Source organism: Ovis aries, chromosome 19 (genome assembly GCF_016772045.2).
Source record: "Ovis aries strain OAR_USU_Benz2616 breed Rambouillet chromosome 19, ARS-UI_Ramb_v3.0, whole genome shotgun sequence".
NCBI lineage: Eukaryota > Metazoa > Chordata > Mammalia > Artiodactyla > Bovidae > Ovis > Ovis aries.
The window spans coordinates 1,867,591-1,886,732 of NC_056072.1; the positions used below are offsets into that span (position 1 = coordinate 1,867,591).

At 42.5% G+C, this 19,142-nt stretch overlaps 1 protein-coding gene across 18 annotated transcripts in view; it reads right to left on the reverse strand.

Moving 5' to 3' along the window:
- Positions 1-19,142, reverse strand: part of SLC4A7 (solute carrier family 4 member 7) — a 124,862-nt gene that overhangs the window by 101,035 nt on the left and 4,685 nt on the right. For 12 of the 18 annotated variants that reach the window (XR_009597328.1, XM_060402049.1, XM_060402057.1 and 9 more), the window contains 2 exons: positions 12,011-12,114; positions 8,908-9,113 (listed from right to left, as the gene is read on the reverse strand). The exons of 5 other annotated variants lie outside the window; for them this stretch is intronic. Coding sequence is in view for 12 of the 13 variants with exons in the window: in XM_060402049.1 (XP_060258032.1) it covers positions 8,908-9,009 (102 nt within the window). In the remaining variant the exon portion in view is untranslated. The remainder of the gene's footprint in view (positions 1-8,907; positions 9,114-12,010; positions 12,115-19,142) is intronic. One more of the 18 variants, XM_060402050.1, reaches the window with a different exon arrangement.

Consider the following 19,142-nt stretch of genomic DNA (forward strand, 5'->3'; position numbering starts at 1 on the left):
CATTTCTGTAGTTCTCATCCTGGGCGACCATTAGCTAGGAGTATTAACCTAAAAATTTTAAAAATAATCGGATTGGTAAGACTTTAAATAAAACTAAAACTGGTTTAAATATACAATTACCAATGTCAAAATATGGCTTAAAATAGTAAATTCGGATATATTTAAATTCATGCTTTCAGCGGAAGTGAACTCCTCTCTCACTGCGTCTAAGACACTCAAAACCAGTGCAGGGTAATTTCTCTCACTCCAAAATCTCGTCTTCTCTTTCGAATCTTGGGACCTCTTGCTCTCTGCTCCTTGGTTCTGTGGACAGGGCTGCAGGGTTTGGGGCTGACACTTCTCTGCTGTGGGCAGTCTCGTGAGTTGCAGGATGGTCGGAAGCATATCTGGCCTCTACCTTCTCCACACCAGCAGCACACATAACCCCTACGCCCCACACTGTGACAGACATGATATACCCAGGAATTGCCAAAAGCCCTTTAAAAAGTGGAAACACACCCAACACGCACCCCCAATGAGAACCACTGCTTTAGAAATAACCAGGAATTACTACTCACTTCCAGCACTTCAAGACGTTGTGAAGAAAAAAAAAAAAATTACCAGATTCTTCCTCATAAATCACCATGAACTCAGACATAATCCAAAGGCTCATCCTTTTATAAAAATTGCATTTAGCAATGAACTCTATAGGAAGAAATGCATCTCTAACTTGAATTTAGAGTTTTACTGAAAGCTACCTGTTCTCAGTTTACAGACAAGCCAACCATGTCATGTGGATAATTTTATTTTTAAAAATATTCCTACTGTAATTTCAATATAACATTTTCAGCTGCAGGATAGACATGTTTTTATAAGCATAATTTTGAAAGCTTACAGAATGAATCTTCAGGTTTTTTAATGCAGTGCACCTCCACCCTGGATCATCCATACTGACTAAATACACTGGAAAAATCATTATAACCTGTCCTGTTTGTATTTCACCACAACACAGTTTTTGGTTAATCTGCTAAATTAAAATTCATAGTCCTACCCTACATGGAAGGATGCGAACTAGACAGTCAGTTTGACAGGAAAATAAAAGGAGGGCGGTTGAAGCAGAAGCAGAAATAAGAAGTGGTTTCCAGTGGTGCTTGACAAGGAAGCCGTGTGTCAGAGAGTGAAAAATAAAGGCAAGAGGCAGCTGTTTCCTGTCCTCTCTCTGAAGCTCTGCTTCAGCTTCTTCCTGGATCCCAGCAAAAACTCTACAAACTCAGAATAAGCATCTAAGGCTTAAACTTGTAAAGACCACAAGTTTAGACATATCTCTGACACCAGGCAACCAAGAGAACCCTGCCTGGAACACACGAAATTCCTCCTGCTTGTTTTTACTTACTCGGATAAAAGCCGACATTTACAAAACAGCAGTAATCTAAGATTTTAAAATTTAAACACTGCCAAAGGTTTGTTATACAGGTAAACTGACAGGTCTTTACCAATTACAACAAATGGCTCTTGCCATTTACTTGTTGGTGTCAGGGGCTTCCCTGGTGGCTCAGAGGGTAAAGAATCTGCCTGCAACGCAAGAGACCCTAGTTCAGTCCCTGGGTTGGGAAGATCCACACTGGAGAAGGGAATGCCAACCCACTCCAGTATTCCTGCCTGGAGAATTTCATGGAGAGGCCTGGTGGGTACTCCTTGGTATTAGTTCTTTTTAAAGAGTCAAGATGATGTTTACCTTTCAAATTACCCAAATCTGAATGAAAATTAATTCACCAGTCGTACTCACGCTCAATAAAATATAATCCAATGTTAATCATTTTTAGTAATTCCTTCAAACAAACCCATGGTCAGGCATTTTGTTTCATATTCTCCCAATATTGTCCATATTTGTTCTTTAATAAGAGAAACATTTTATGGAGTAAAAACAAAACTTCCTTACAGGAGTAACTCACTCTATGCTTACAGAAGGCAAAGGAGTAAAGGAAAACAGCTTGGAAGTCATCAAGATAACATAAGAAATCAGAGATTTGGGTTTGGATTATCTCTTCTTCCCATAAAACTAACGTGCACAGCAATCTGATTTTTAAAAGGATGAACTGAAGGATCAAGACCGCAGAAGAAACCGCACCAAATGAGAGACTTCATAAAAGTTTTGGAAGAGGGAAAGTGGATGTAGGAATGGTTATTCCGTCTGGAAAACAGACAGTGACCTAAATATAGTGATGGAAGAAATGAGGTAGGCCACAGAAAGCAAAGCATGTTTAATTAATTAAACACTGCATAAAATTCATTAAGTAGATTAATTTACATATCAAATCGTAACTAAATATCACATACTAAAGTGAGAAACAGTTTCTAATTAATAACCTAAACCAGGAAACGATCTCTATAAATTGTATTAGCATAAAGTTTATTGAAAACTATACCTATACAAATATGATACAATTTGTCAACTAGCTCATTTTAGCTGAAGACAAAACAGTAATGGGTATAGGCTCTAGATCCAGATCGCCTAAACTCAAATCCCAGTTCCTCTACTCACTAGATGGGCAAGCTATAACCTCACTGTTGCTCAATACCCTCATGTGGAGAATGTGGCTAATGACAGTGCTTTCAGCTAAGAGGTTATAGAAATTAAGCAAGATGAAAAGTTCCTGGCACAAAACAAGTCCTCAGCTAAACACTACTAGTACCATCCTACCACAGGATCACCTTTAGTTTTGTCTCATCAGAAGGAACTGGTAACAAAGACTCTCTCCTTCGGCCAAATTTCAGTAGTCCTCACACCCCCACGACAGCCTCCATTAAAAAGAAGTCTGCTTTACCATTCTTTAACAAGTGTCGCTGAATGATTTTTTCTGTAACAGATTTTTTTTTTTAACACTGGAAGCCAGCTAAGAAGGTTCTGCATTATTCCAGACAATAGGAATATGGTGATGAAAGGCAATACGGAAAGAGACAGACTTAGTAGAGATGGCTAGGACGCTGGACTTGGTGTATGGAGAGGGACTGGAGAGTCACAGATAATGCTCGCATTTTCAGATCTATGTAACCAGAGAGTGGTACCCTTCGCTGAGGTAAGAAATGCGGAGAGCAGGAACGCTGCTAAGCTCTAAACATGTGAAGTCTCAGCTGAGTTATCCAAGTGGGAATAGCAGTGCATAGGGCTCCCTTCTGGCATCGTCTATGCTCTCCATAGAGAAAGTAGCAGCACTTCCTAGGACTGAGGGGAGAGAGGGTACAGTCTGAGAGCAGGGAACGCTCAGTGTACCCAATGCAGAGAACAGCAGGCAATTAGAAAGACAGGAGGCATTTTCTGTCTTTAAGGAACCAGAGAATGGTATCAACTTGCTTTGAGCAACCTAACACAGTTAAACTGATTGACAACTAGGGACTTATCAAAATATTTAATACTATCAGACATGATAGTATTCTCCCTCAAATAAGACAGAGGCTGGCTACAGGCCATGCAAATGGGGGGTGGGGGGGTGGCAGGGGGGCGTGGAGGTAATGGGCCTTTAAAAAACTCAGGGGGTGAGGAGTAAGTGACTCAAGAGCCTCCAAGTTTAAAGAATAAGAATTACAGGATTAATGGAGTAAGAGAAGAAAGCTTTAAAAAAAAAAGGTGGGGGGGAGCTCGTGCTTAGACCTCAGTATCTAAATTTAAGAACTCACTTAAACGAACTCCAGAAGTTAAGGCCATAGGTGATGCGCATTACAGAACGGAAGTAAGGGTCTTGCTGACAGATGAGCAGATGACACTGCTCGCCCCGCCTGACCACACCAGGCCTCTGCCTGAGGACCCCACAGAAGACTGAGTCGGGGCCGACGCTCACAGCAGCTGAGAGAAGACCCCCAGGCAGCAGGGAGGACGGCGCGGGTGCTGGGGCCACACCGCACCTCCAAAGAGCAGACCCGCCAAGGCAGTGAGAGGAGCCTCTCCACGGTCCTCCGGGCCTGGTGGCTCAGCTGGTGAAGGACCCACCTGCAGTGCAGGAGAGCCGGCTCCAATCCCCGGGTCAGGAAGATCCCCTGGAGAAGGAAACGGCAACCCACTCCAGTAGTCTTGCCTGGAGAATCCCACGGACAGAGGAGCCTGGCAGGCTACAGTCCATGGGGACAGCAAGAGAAGGATACCAAGCAACTACATCACCAGCACGGGACTCAGCAGGAAGAGGGGAACAGCTGGCTACATTATCAACACGGAAAACCATCAGCTTTTAGTTAGAAAGAGGGAGGCTATATCCACTATGTATATCCACTACAAACATTCCCGCTCGTATTAAGACAATGACACTGCTGAGCGCAAAATAAAAGGCATCCTCTGTTTGTTCTGTGAGCATTTTCCACAGCACCACGGTGGATAGTAAGGGCATGTTCTGTACCAGCTTGAGAGCCAGACATCCTGGTCTGAGCTCCGATTCCTCCATTCATCAGCAGCGAACGTGCAGAGGCCTCACCTTCCTCATCTGCCCAGCAGGAGTGCCGCTACCCTACCTCATGCGGTGACAGCGTTACGCTCTAACACTGCTCACAACACGCGCACACATATTCAGCTCAACTATCAGCAATAAATAAAAAGCGTAAAATCATAAAAAGTAAGCTGTTCAGAATAACAGAAATATGGATATCACCCTAATGTACAATAAAAACTGAAAATTACACAAAATCAACTGGTAAAGTGACTACCACTTTTAGATATCTCTATACAGATGCTATTTTTAAATTTTTATACTTTACAAATACATATCCTGTGAAGTCAATGAACTTTCATAAAGTCAGTCTTTATGGAGAGCCTGTCTTAAGCTTCTCAGGCACCAGTGAAGGCACCCATCTACAGAATGAGATGAAGACTGTCCACCGTGGGGCAAGTCTGGGGCAGGGGCTGCAAACACAGCAGTTAACAGCACAGAAAGAGAACGCAAGAACAACCATCATCTTCATGATTTCATTTTCAAAAGCCCTGGCGAGTATGTGAATGAATACCTTTCGAAAGTTTCTGAAGAAAAACAGCAGGTAACAGCTTAGGTGTTTAAATGAAATATATATGGGCCACAGATTCTAACTAAATATGAAAGAAAGCGCAGCAGTAGAAAGGGGGGGAAAGGGTGGTGGGGATGATAAGCAACTAGAAAGCCTCAAAGTTCAAAGAAATAAGAATGATGTGAATATACTGGTTACCAAATCACATGAACGACCCTATAAATTAGAAACGGGCATAAATTCCTATCATAGCTTCACTGACAACTTCTCTAACAGTCATCAAAAACTCAAACATCGATCAGCCTTGAAAACCTCTAAAGGGACTCACTTCTAGAATGGCCTACATAATTTTGGAGGACTTCTGATAAGATGACAGGCATGCCTAAACACACTTAAACTTTTCAAAAACCTAAACTTCAATTATGTGAAAATGGCTTTCACTATAACCACCTTCACATTAAAAACAATTTATGCGATCAACAATTGAAAGTCATTGCCATGGTGCCAAAAGTGATGACCCAACTGGCAGTCTCTGAACAAGACGAGTCTTACGCAGCCTCCCAAAAGTAATTTAACTTTTTTTAGAGATAATCATTTGACTGATTTGCACGGGAAAGAGTTATAAGAGAGTAACTTCATATTTTAAAATATTTTTATTACAAAAATAATGTATACTCTATGTAAAAATTTTGAAAACTAAAATATAAGAATCTGTCTACCTTCAAATTCCAAGACATACTCAATATTTACTCTATTTCAATACTGAATATTAACAATATTAGAATTAGTAATACTGAATATTGAATTTGTATTCCATTAAATAAACACAAAAAACTAAATCATACAGGAACGTATTTTATCTAGGCTTTTCACTGTCAGATACTTAATCTGCAAATATACTCAGTTTTACATTATGGTTGTCTCTAAGGATTATCCAATACAATAAACAAATCCAGTTTCCTTCCAAGCCGCTTTTAATTCAATGTCATTAAGCATCCATGCTTCTCATGTCGCCTCTTATAAAACCTCAGAGCAGTTAATCTGCTGTATTAACAGAGTCCTGAGTCAGTAGCTTAGGCAAGACCTCTATAGCCTCTTCCATATAGGTCCTCTCCAAGTGATCTTCTCATTAAATATATTGCTGTATTTCAGGTACTTCCGAATCAAACCAACCAACCAAAGTCTTTCTAATTACAACAGTATAAATTTATTTTTGCTCAGGAGCCTCAAGGATTAGTTGATGACAGTCTGAGAATGAACAGAGGAAAATCTGCTGGCAGTTCTTCCTTCTCATTACACTTCATTTATTATATACAGAACCAGTAGGCTATGACAAATGAAATATGAGGCTAAATTCTCCAACATAAAAACTGCTGATGTAGCATTAATTGAAATAAGCCAAATAAGTGTTTAATCTAAATATTTACTTGCATATGTTAAAAATTTAAATGTGAAAAGAGTAAATGTTATTCCTAAAGGAATGCAACCCAGTGCTAATTTATATAAACGGATTTTTTTAAATTTATTTACTAATTTTTGGTGCACTAAGTCTTTACTCAGAGAAGACAATGGCACCCCACTCCAGTACTCTTGCCTGGAAAATCCTATGGACGGAGGAGCCTGGTAGGCTGCAGTCCATGGGGTCACTAAGAGTCGGACATGACTGAGCGACTTCACTTTGACTTTTCACTTTCATGCACTAGAGAAGGAAATGGCAACCCACTCCAGTGTTCTTGCCTGGAGAATCCCAGGGACGGGGGAGCCTGGTGGGCAGCCGGCTACGGGGTCGCACAGGGTCGGACACGACTGAAGCGACTTAGCAGCAGCAGCAGCAGGTCTTGACTGCTCTGCACCGGCCCCCTCTAGCTGCAGTGACTGCTGCGCGGGCACCTCGCTGCGGAGCTGGGCTCCGGGCCCTGGGTTGGGCAGGCACTGCGCGTGGGCTCAGCAGTGGCACCTGGGCCTCGGTGCTCCACGGCTGTGGGATCCTCCAGACCAGAAACTGTGCCTACGTCCACTGCACCAGCAGGTAAGTCCCAGAAATGGATTTTCTTTTTTTTTTTTTTTGGGGGGGGGGGGGTGGATTTTCTTTTAAAACCTTTTCATAACAACCCCTGGGAAGAAATATGTTTTTCATCACCAGTATACACATGTATCTGTTTCCATGTCTACATACTGTATACATAAAAACAAAAGTTCCATAAAACAGTATTCGCCCTTACTATTGCATTGTTATTTTCTACTCCTCTTTTCTTTTTTAATGCTGTGTTAATCCACTGGTTGTTTTTGCAAACCACTAAGAAGTCACAACCTACAGTTTGGAAAACAGTGAGACCATTCAAAGGCAATGAATACACAGACCACCTGCCCTAAATTTCAGACGCTCCCCCACTTGGAATGGTTCAATCTAACAGTTCAATGGAACAGTCCCATTTTACCGTGGCACTAAACAAGACATGTCTGGTAGAAACCATACTTGCACTTTTGAGTTTCAATCTTTTCCCAAGCAAGAGAGAAGCCTCCCTGCTGAGGCTGCGTGGCCACAGCTCCCCATCAGCCGCCCGATCCTGCTCAACACACTTAAACCCGTTCTGCACCCAGACAAGCATTACACTTTCCACCTTCAGCACGGGACTCAATAAATTACACGAGACAGTTTTCAAATTAGGTTTGAGACAGATGACTATGCCCAGCTGTAGCCTAACTGTGACGCGTCCTGGGCAGACCTCAGGGGGCAGGGCCAAGCTCTGTGTTAAATGTGTTTCCAACCGAGGATATTTTGAACTTATGATGGGTTCACTGAAACACGGACCCATCGCAAGTCGAGGAAGATCTATCTGATCTTTCAAAGCTGGACAAGCACAGACTCATCAGAGTTTTAACTCCAGGGCTACTTTGAAAAGAAGGTGACAAGAAACAGAGGAGTTTAAGCAAGTTAAAGCTGTGCTTCATGACCCACGAAGTGAGTAAAATATTCTCACTAAAGACTCCAGACCTGCACTCTGTAAATCACAGGTCGTTTACTTACTTCAGACAAGAAACTAAGGTAAGAGCTGTGATACTACAGTGGTTCAAGGCCCTTAAGCAATAACTGGCCCCACCCACAGGCCAAACAAAGCTAGTCCACTGGTGCTCATCATTACAGCTAATGATGATTAACAGATAATTCTCTGTGGAAAATGTTATCATTTTGGCTTTCTACAAAAATCTTCTCAATGATCATGATGAACTCCTCTATCAGATGCCTCTCTCGGCCTAATCTAGGTATACGGTGCTGACGCTACCCCCAGTGATCTGCTGAAATTCACTACCACCCGACTGTCACCTCAAACTGCCCCATTCGAGGTTCACAGCCATAACGGCAGGGATAAAACACAGATAAAACAATTCCTCATGGCTAATCCACTCAATATTTCAGCACTTAGCTTTTTAAACCCATTTATTGCTAAATCAATTTCATCAGCAATAACAGCAAAGTAAATTACCATATGAAAACTGAGTAGATGCAGTTATGGAAAACACACAACTGGTAATTTTTGACTGTGATTTGAAGTAATGCAATTTAATCTAAAAATCCTTCCCCCACCTTACTGCCCATCCTCCTCATCACACCTCTGATTTCTAGTCAATAAAGTTACTTGCACGTATTTATATTTTACCTCTATGAAAACTGTCTTTAAAAAAGATCCGAAGTAGCTTGGAAAATATAGGTAAGGAAACATCAATCTCAGCAAAGAACAATTAACTTAAAAGTCCACAGTGACATCCTTAAAACAAACTGTGTTATACTTTAAAACTCCCATGAGAATTCACACATTTGTAAAACAGAATGGAAACTTGGCTGTTTAAACTCAATAAAATTCAATGTTACATAGCTAATCTGAAAATTCCTAAATATCTCTAAGTTGTTTAACCACCCAATGATTTGAATAAATACACACACACATAAGATTGAGCCTGTGCGTATACATGTACGCGTATATGCGCGAGCTGTGCTGTGCTTAAGCCGCTCAGTCGTGTCCGTAGCCACCAGGCTCCTCTGTCCATGGGGCTTCTCCAGGCAAGAAGACCGGGGGGGTGGCCGTGCCCTCCTCCAGGGGATCTTCTCAGCCCACGGACTGAACCCAGGTCTCCCACATCGCAGGCGGATTCTTTACCATGTGAGCAACCAGGGAAGACCGTAATGTGCGTATGTATATGCAAAACAAAATTCAGAACATTCACATTAGTTAAAATACATTCCTGTTATTTCAGTTTAAAGAAAAAAATGACAATTCAATTTAAGAAGAAACTATGAACCCTTAATAAAGCAAAATTTCTTTTTATCATGCTTCAGTAGACAAACTAGGAGCCACCTTATAGATACTCTGCCAAGCAGATGCAATTTTCTTTTGCACTGTAATCCCCTGCAAACTAAATTCTGAAATCCTGCTGCTGCTGCTGAGTCGCTTCAGTCGTGTCCGACCCTGTGCGACCCCACAGCCGGCAGCCCACCGGGCTCCCCCGTCCCTGGGATTCTCCAGACAAGAACACTGGAGTGGGCTGCCATTTCCTTCTCCAATGCATGAAAGTGAAAAGTGAAAATGAAGCCACTCAGTCGTGTCCGACTCTTCGCAAGCCCATGGACTGCAGCCCGCCAGGCTCCTCCATCCATGGGATTTTCCAGGCAAGAGTACTGGAGTGGGGTGCCACCGCCTTCTCCGTCTGAAATCCTAAGTAACAAGAAAATACAATAAAATCTCTTCAAGGCAGAATTAAGCTATCCAGTAACCCCTGCCATCTATAACAAGCCAAGAATCAGAAGACCATCCATCTCAGGTGGTAAACTCTGTGCCAGAATGATGTAACAGAAAGACCCTCCCCATCCCATTTAAAAATTACGAGGTTTCACTCGTTATCTACAACAAATCTACAGTAGATAAGAAATTCAAGGACACAGAAAATAATTTTAAAAAGATAAGATTAAAAATACCAACAAGCATAAAGCTAGTTAATGATCAGTCAGTCAGTCAGTTCAGTTGCTCAGTCGTGTCTGACTCTTTGCGACCCCATGAATCACAGCACAATAGGCCTTCCTGTCCATCACCAACTCCTGGAGTTCACTCAGACTCATGTCCATCGAGTCAGTGATGCCATCCAGCCATATCATCCTCTGTCGTCCCCTTCGCCTCCTGCCCCCAATCCCTCCCAGCATCAGAGTCTTTTCCAATGAGTCAACTCTTCGCATGAGGTGGCCAAGGTACTGGAGTTTCAGCTGTAGTATCAGTACTTCCAATGAACCACCATGGTGGCTCAGACGGTAAAGCGTCTGTCTACAATGTGGGAGACCTGGGTTCGATCCCTGGGTCGGGAAGATCCCCTGGAGAAGGAAATGGCAATCCACTCCAGTACTATTGCCTGGAAAATCCCATGGACAGAGGAGCCTGGTAGGCTACAATCCATGGGGTCACAAAGAGTCGGACACGACTGAGTGACTTCACTTCACTTTCCAATGAACACCCAGGACTGGTCTCCTTTAGGATGGACTGGTTGGATCTCCTTGCAGTCCAAGGGACTCTCAAGAGTCTTCTCCAACACCACAGTTCAAAAGCATCAATTCTTCGGTGCTCAGCCTTCTTCACAGTCCAACTCTCATATCCATACATGACCACTGGGAAAACCATAGCCTTGACTAGATGGACCTTTGTTGGCAAAGTAATATCTCTGCTTTTTAATATGCTATCTGGTACTCTTGCCTGGAAAATCCCATGGACGGAGGAGCCTGGCAGGCTGCAGTCCATGGGGTCACTAAGGGTCAGACACGACTCAGCAACTTCACTTTGACTTTTCACTTTCATGCACTGGAGAAGGAAATGGCAACCCACTCCAGTGTTCCTGCCTGGAGAATCCCAGGGACGGGGGAGCCTGGTGGGTTGCCAGCTATGGGGTCGCACAGGGTCGGACACGACTGAAGCGACTTAGCAGCAGCAGCAGCAGCAGGTTGGTCATAACTTTTCTTCCAAGGAGTGAGTGTCTTTTAATTTCCTGGCTGCAATCACCATCTGCAGTGATTTTGGAGCCCCCAAAAATAACGTCTGACACTGTTTCCACTGTTTCCCCATCTATTTCCCATGAAGTGATGGGACCGGATGCCATGATCGTACAGGTGACAGAAGCCCAAAGGGCCCTGGGGCGGGGAGGAGCCTTGTGTTCCATTATGGGATCTGACAGACCTCCAGGGGCACAGGACCGAGCGAGCAACAGGACACCGAGCGGCCGCCACAGAGCCGCCGTGTGGGAACAGCCCACACACATCTGGGGCCACACATCTGTGTCCGCCCTGCTGCGAGTGAATATGGGAGGAAAACCAAGCTTTTCTTAACACATAATCCCTCCCCACAAAGCTAAACAGAATCTCTCAACGTCAGGGTTTAGGAAGAGCTAAGACATTCTATGTCTTCAATCAATCTGTACACTAAGTCTTTCACAATATTGTTACATGAGGTATTTTTTAAAACACAGGATAATTATTCACAACAAGTTTCCAAGGTCACATTTACCATTTTATATAGTATACTCTTATCTCTAATCATGAACAACCCCTCTAAGTATTATAATATCAATTTTACAGATGAGAAAAATGAGATTCAAAGATGGCAGCTGACCCAAGGCCACCTGATGGCAGGTCAGGGACAGGTAACCCACGTGTGCCTGAACCACAAGCAGTACCTGTTACTAAAGTTAAGCCACTTCCAAATTTTACCTTGTTCTGAAAAAGAGGTTTGGGGCTTGTGGTTATTTAGTGACTTTTCTATTACTGAATAAAAACAGCTCAATAAAATAAAATGAAAGACCAAATGAAGGCCAACTTTAGTCTGAATGAATCCCTTATTTGAAGTTGGCCAAATATAAATAGGCTCATAACAGAACCTTATCCTGAGGATACTGCTAATGGCACGTGCAGAAATGGAAAAGGAAGTTCCTCCTGAACATATTATGAGGTCATCTGGGAACAATTAAAGGAAAACAAAAATAAATACAGAATATAAAGGACTCTGAGTCAACTCACTGGTTAGTTATAGCACCTGCATAAACAGTAATCCATGGACTGCAGAGTTAGCAGACAGAGCCCGGAAAAGAGGAAGGTCCACTGAGGGTCCGTGAACCTCAAAACTACCAAAATAAAAGCACATGAAGAGAAAATCCTATTATTGAGCAGTAATCTAAAGCAGTCACACAAATAGGCAATTTCATACCAATACATACAGTAGCTGGGATCTGCCCTGTAGCTCAGACAGTAAAGAATCTGCCTGCAATGCAGGAGACCCAGGTTCAATCCCTGGGTCAGCATAATCCTCTGGAGAATGGCACCCCACTCCAGTATTCTTGCCGGGAGAACCCCATGGACAGAGGAGCCTGGCGGGCCACAGTCCTGGGGTCGCACAGAGTCGGACACGTCTGAGCGACTGACCCTACCACTGCCATAGAACAGCTGGGGCTTCCCGGCGGGCGCTGTGGTGAAGAATCCACCTGCTAAAGCAGGAGACATAAGAAGACTATGGGCTCAATCCCTGGGTCAGGAAGATCCCCTGGAGAAGGGCACAGCAGTCCACTCCAGTGTTCTTGCCTGGGAAATGCACGGACAGAGGAGCCTGGCGGGCTACGGTCCATAGGGTCACAGAGCTGGACGGCACATATGAGTAAATGAAGCAGCTAATATCGTATCTGGGTGAGATCCCTTTTCTTGCTATTGGCTATGATCTTACACTTTGAAAGTCACTGTTTCCATAAAGCAAATATTGAAAGAAATAATATACAAGGAAGAGACTCACTGTTTTCCAATAATCAATATAAATGTATTTCAAATGTCTAAAAATATCCTAAGAGTCATACAACTTTCATTTTAATGATGCTTAATGCATACTTGCCAAAAATCCTAGCTCAGGTTTTAAAAAAATGGTAGGCACTCTTACTCTGAGATCAATCCAAACTATTTATTCAATATTCCCACTCAACAGAACAAAGGAAACGAACACTCTATTCTCTTCTACTGGTAGTTGAATAAAGCAAAGTAGGAGCCTTTTTCTTAATGGTAACACTGTAAGTAAAGTAAACAGAATTTATTAATTTACTGATTAAACAATTAACTAGAAATATATTCAGCTTCAAATCTATGAGTTCATGGGATTATCCTAACATTCATTCATTGAGCAAATATTCATTGACGGTCTTCTACAGAAACCCTCTCTGCCTATGAGTTCACATATATAACAGGAATCACTTCAGTTCAGTCACTCAGTCCTATCTGACTCTTTGTGACCCCACGGACTGCAGCATGCCAGGATCCCCTGTCCATCACCAACTCCTGGAGCTTGCTCAAACTCATGTCCATCAAGACAGTGATGCCATCCAACCATCTCATCTCTCTGTTGTCCTTTTCTCCTCCTGCCTTCAATCTTTCCCAGCATCAGGGTCTTCTCCGGTGAGTCAACACTTCACATGAGGTGGCCAAAGTATTGGAGCTTCAGCGCCAGCATCAGTCCTTCCAATGAATATTCAGGACTCCCTTTAGGATTCCCTTTAGGATTGACTGGTTGGACCTCCTTGCAATCCAAGGGACTCTCAAGAGTCTTCTCCAACACCACAGTTCAAAAGCATCAATTCTTCAGTGCTCAGCTTTCTTTATGGTCCAACTCTCACAACCATACATGACTACTGCAGAAACCATAGCTTTGACTAGACAACATTTATCAGCAAAGTAATGTCTCTGCTTTTTAATATGCTGTCTGGATCGGTCATAGCTTTTCTTCTAAGGAGCAAGCATCTTTTAATTTCATGGCTACAGTCACCATCTGCAGTGATTTGGGAGCCCAATAAAATAGTCTGTCACTGTTTCCACTGTTTCCCCATCTATTTGCCATAAAGTGATGGGACCAGATGCCGTGATCTTCAGTTTTTGAATGTTGAGTTTTAAGTCAGCTTCTTCACTCTCCTCTTTCACTTTCATCAAGAGGCTCTTTAGTTCCTCTTCACTGTCTGCCATAAGGGTGGTGTTATCTGCATATCTGAGGTTATTGATATTTCTCCTGGCAATCTTGATTACAGCTTGTGCTTCATCCAGCCTGGCATTTCTCATGATGTACTCTGCATATGAGTTAAATAAGCAGGGTGACAATATACAGCCTTGACATACTGCTTTCCTGATTTGGAATCAGTCCGTTGTTCCATGTTCGGTTCTAACTGTTGCTTCTTGACCTGCATACAGATTTCTCAGGAGACAGATCAGATGGTCTGGTATTCCCATCTCTTTCAGAATTTTCCACAGTTTGTTGTGATCCACACAGTCAAAGGCTTTGGTATAGTCAATAAAGCAGAAATAGATGTTTTTCTGGAACTCTCTTGCTTTTCCTATGATCCAATGGATGCTGGCAATTTGATCTCTGGTTCCTCTGCCTTTTCTAAATCCAGCTTGAACATCTGGAAGTTCTCGGTTCACGTTCTGTTGAAGCCTCACTTGGAGAATTTTGAGCATTACTTTCTAGCATGTGAGATGAGTGCAATTGTGTGGTAGTTTGAACATTCTCTGGCATTGCCTTTCTTTGGGATTGGAATGAAAACTGACCTTTTCCAGTCCTGTGGCCACTGCCGAGTTTTCCAAATGTGCTGGCATATTGAGTGCAGCACTTTCACAGCATAATCTTTCAGGATTTCAAATAGCTCAACTGCAATTCCATCAGCCCCACTAGCTTTGTTGGTACCAATGCTTTCTAAGGTCCACTTGACTTAATGGGAATAGTAAGTGACTTAAAGATGCCCCAAAAAATGCATGGCTCAAAGTAGGCTTTCTCTAAAAAGTCAGTGACCAGTTCTTCACCAACTTAGCCACAGCAAAAACAAAACCAGAAGTCCCAGATGAGTGATTTACATCAACGTGACAAAAAGGACATCCTTCCCCCACCAGTGCTGCAACTGGAGGGAGAAAGAGCAGAATCTTCAGCGGAGTTTCCCTGCTTCATCTGAGGTGCTACAGTTCAGAACATCACTGAGGTGTACACTCAAATGGAAATATAAAAATACCGTCAGGGGCGGTACTCTCCTTTCCAAATTACTGCCTTCTGAAAGCTAGCTAAGTGGAAATCATTCCTTGGGTCTTATGTTTAACTAAGGTTTTAAATGCACGGCTAGAAATTTCACACAGAACACGAGGAGGAATCACAGTTACAGAGGCATTCTCCCAGGGCACGGCCACACGGCACAACCCAGGAGACACTGGTCGCCCAGCACACACCGCAAACTCAGGACAGCTGCGGGAGCAGCCCCCTGCGACTGGGCCACAGGAAGCTCAACAGACCCCATCTGGGTCTGTTTTCTTCTCTATTCTCACCCACTTTCCTTCCCATGTTTCCTCTTCCCTGTGGAGTCACAGGGGACTAAGTCGCCTGGCTTCCACGGTAGAGCCTCTAGCTGGCTTAGACTCTCCTAAGCTCCAACTCAAGAAAGAGAACTAAACAAATTTCAACGTATATGATCTTCAATCGAAAGGAAGTGTCAAAACCACAAAGGAAAAGTCTAAGTTTAAAGACACACAATGTATCTGACTACAATGCGGGAGACCCAATCCCTGGGTTGGGAAGATCCCCTGGAGAAGGGAATGGCAACCCACTCCATCCAGTACTCTTGCCTGGAGAATCACATGGACAGAGGAGCCTGGTGGGCTACAGTCCATGGGGTCGCAAAGAGTTGGACACGACTGAGCAACTTCACTTCACTTCACATGTGCGTATATATTAAAAAACCATACAGCTACTTGCTTACATGTAAGGCACATTCATTTGTAACAGCAACACTCTCAGTCTCTCCCCACTTCCTACCTTCCACCGACTCCTCACTAATTTAAATCCCTGGATAGAAAGAAGCTGAAAGGGAGAAAGGATTAGGACATCAGTAACAAACAAACTCAAAAATTCCAAGGGATTCGAGCATTCAATATCATAACTGGGCATGTAATGTGTGATTTTACTGATAGACATTTATTGTTAAGTGGTACCTTTCTAACATGAAAAATTAAGTAGTTCATAATGCATTACACTATATAGACAGATATACAACTCTTTCTCATGAAATAACTAGATGGGTATGTCAACCCATGACATAAAACAATATAAGAAACCATCCTATTTTCCTGAATATGTTTGCATGGTTCAAAAATCAAAGCTACATTGAAAGGTACACAGTGAAGCTTTGCTCCCACTCTGGCCTCAAGTCCTGTTCCTTCATCCCCCGAATGGCAGTCACTTAAACTAGTTTTTTGATAATCTTTCCAGTGTATTTATGCAAATACTAGTAAGTATAAATGAAGCGAAAGTCGCTCAGTCGCGTCACTCTTTGCAACTCCATGGACTATATACAGTCCATGGGATTCTCCAGGCCAAACCACTGGAGTGAATAGCCTTTCCCTTCTCCAGGAGTTCTTCCCAACCCAGGGATCGAACCCAGGTCTCCGGCACTGCAGGCGGATTCTTTACCAGCTGAGCCACCAGGGAAGCCCATGAGTACAATATACATTTTTTATTACGCTCCTTAGAGAAAAGGCATGAAATAGCATCTTCTGACCCACACCCTGATTTTTTAAAGTCAATTTATTTGCGAGATCCCTCCACAACAGTACAAAAAGCTCCTCCTCATTCATTTTTCATAGCTGTGGTAACCTACTGTGTGGATGGAGCATAATTTATTCAACCAGGGCCCTTTCATGTTGCTTCCAAAGTACCTCCCGAGATGATACACTTTTCAAATCTCTCCTGTTACTATAACAAAGTGAATTATAAACACCACAGGATTTGCTTCCTTAGACCCATAATAACACAGCGTATTAGCGACCTGCTCTCTGAGGGCCGCCCCCCACACTGCAGCGTGGTTTCCCCATCAGAGACGGGGCCTACGCCCGCGCAGGGGGAGCACTGCGCCCTGACCCTGGGCCCAGGGAAGCCCCGGTGACGTCCTGTGCGCATTCCCTAAGAACCGTCAGCAATTCCTGCGTCACGTGGCTGCATTCTCACCCCATTAAGGCTGATGATCCCCATTAAGGATTTCTCAGAGCCTCTAATTAATCACTGTGAATCTCCCAGAAGTACAGCCTGTGACATTTCCCAAACTTGATTTGGCTACAAAATGGTTCTTTTGCAAAACTTTCTACAGGTACACAGTATTCTGGAAAATAAACTTTAGCAAATACTGGGGTGAATTTAATAATCAGTCATCTAGTTAAGCAAAACATAAACCTATGAACTTTCAAGAAAGACACAAAACCAAGCTGAGCTAATTTTTAGACTAGGCCTTGGCTGTTTTTCGAATTATAAAGTCCTTTGAAATCTAAATATAAGCTATTTGACCCTCTTCTAGAAAGTAACACACACAAGCTTAAATTTTTTCAGTTTCTGTGGATTCAAGGACCCCAGAGGCACTTCCACAGTCCCCATGGGCACATCTATTTTAGAAGCAATTTTAAATAGACTGCTGTATTTCTATGGCACCATTAATACCCAATGCTAGGACAGAACTCAGGGCACTTTTCACACAACGCTAATAAAAAAAATAGCAGAAAATTCACCATGACATGCTCCTTGGTACAAGTGAATAAAGCATACTCAAAGGGATCATATTTAACAATTAATGATATCATGAAAACTAAATTCTATTAAATAACTGTGGCAAATACTGATATTACAAGCAGTTGTGGTCTGATTTTTACACGTGTCTCTTATTGTAAAAAAATAAGTTAACAGAATTAAGAAATTTGGCCTTTAATTCATCTTATACAATATGTAATCTTTTCTGCGATTTTAAAAACACAATACATTAGACAGTTGCATCTACTAGAAATAAAATTCTGCAGCAAATCTGAACATGACTTTGTAAATGCCCAGGAGAAACAAAGAAAATTCCGTGCTTTTTAAATGCAGAGCAAAGAATTCCCAAGCATGATTACAGTCTAGCAGCAGAAATGATTAGGAGAGAAGAGGTATTAATATTACACTGAAAGGTGATACAGGCAGGGCCACCACAGTTGGTTTGAGGGCGATTCAGAAGGGCACCGACAGGAGAGAACCAGCAAAGGCTGAAGCCCAGCCCAAGCTCCTCTCATCAAGCCTGATGCTAAGGCTGCAATTCAGACAAACGCAGCCCTGTAATACCCTCTGCCCTCCCTTCCCTGACACTTCCTCCCCCCAGAACCCCACCCACTCAAGGCAAATATTACAAAGTGCTAAAATTTTGATAAAGAAGACATGTTTTCTAGATCAATAACCCAGTGGCCAAAGCATAGTAAAATGGGAACTTCTAATTTAAATTCTTATCAAAAGCATAGTAAAATGGGAACTTCTAATTTAAATTCTTATCAAAAATTTGTTTCTAAATGATTCATTTGAACAGACACAGCCCCACTACTACCATGGAACTCGAAGGGAAGAGAGTCCACTATGCATACATTTGCTTTATTCCTTTTTTTGGCGGCGGGGGTGGTGGTGGTGATTGTTGAAAACATTAATTCCTAAAGTGAGAGGAATTCTGTGTAAGTATTGTCAGTATTTTAACAGAATAAAGAGTAGTATTGGGCTGAAAATATTCTGTATATAAAAGAACATGTACCAAACACAAAAGCATCAAGTGTTAACTACAGATTATGGGAAATTATGAGAAAAAATTATTTTGAGTGTCATCTTTTCCCTTCTTATGCTCAGCATGAGTATATGCATCTTGCAAATTGTGCATCCATTTTCAAAGATACATCCACTTCCCAAGATCCTAATGAGAGATGATAAACAAGTCAACAGCTCTCCAAATCGAGCACTCTGAAAAAAGGAGCAATGCGGTCCTAGAATCCAGGAAGGAGAAGGCTACACTGCCTGACCCGTGAGGAGGATGACACCCAAACGACACCAGTCGGTACACCGCTCTACAAAGAGAAAGGAAGGATATTTAAAGCATTAGTGCATCTTCTACTTTGTCATGAAAGAACTGTGTGTCACCCTTCACTGCAGTATTTATTGCTCTAAATAAGCTTATTAAAACTCAAACTATGGCTAAAGAAAACGTAAAACACTTAAAAATATGCTTGAAACAGCCAAACTAGAACTTTTCTGTACCAGCATATCAGCTCCAGATAAAAATGTAAATCTATATCAAAATCTCATTATCTTCCT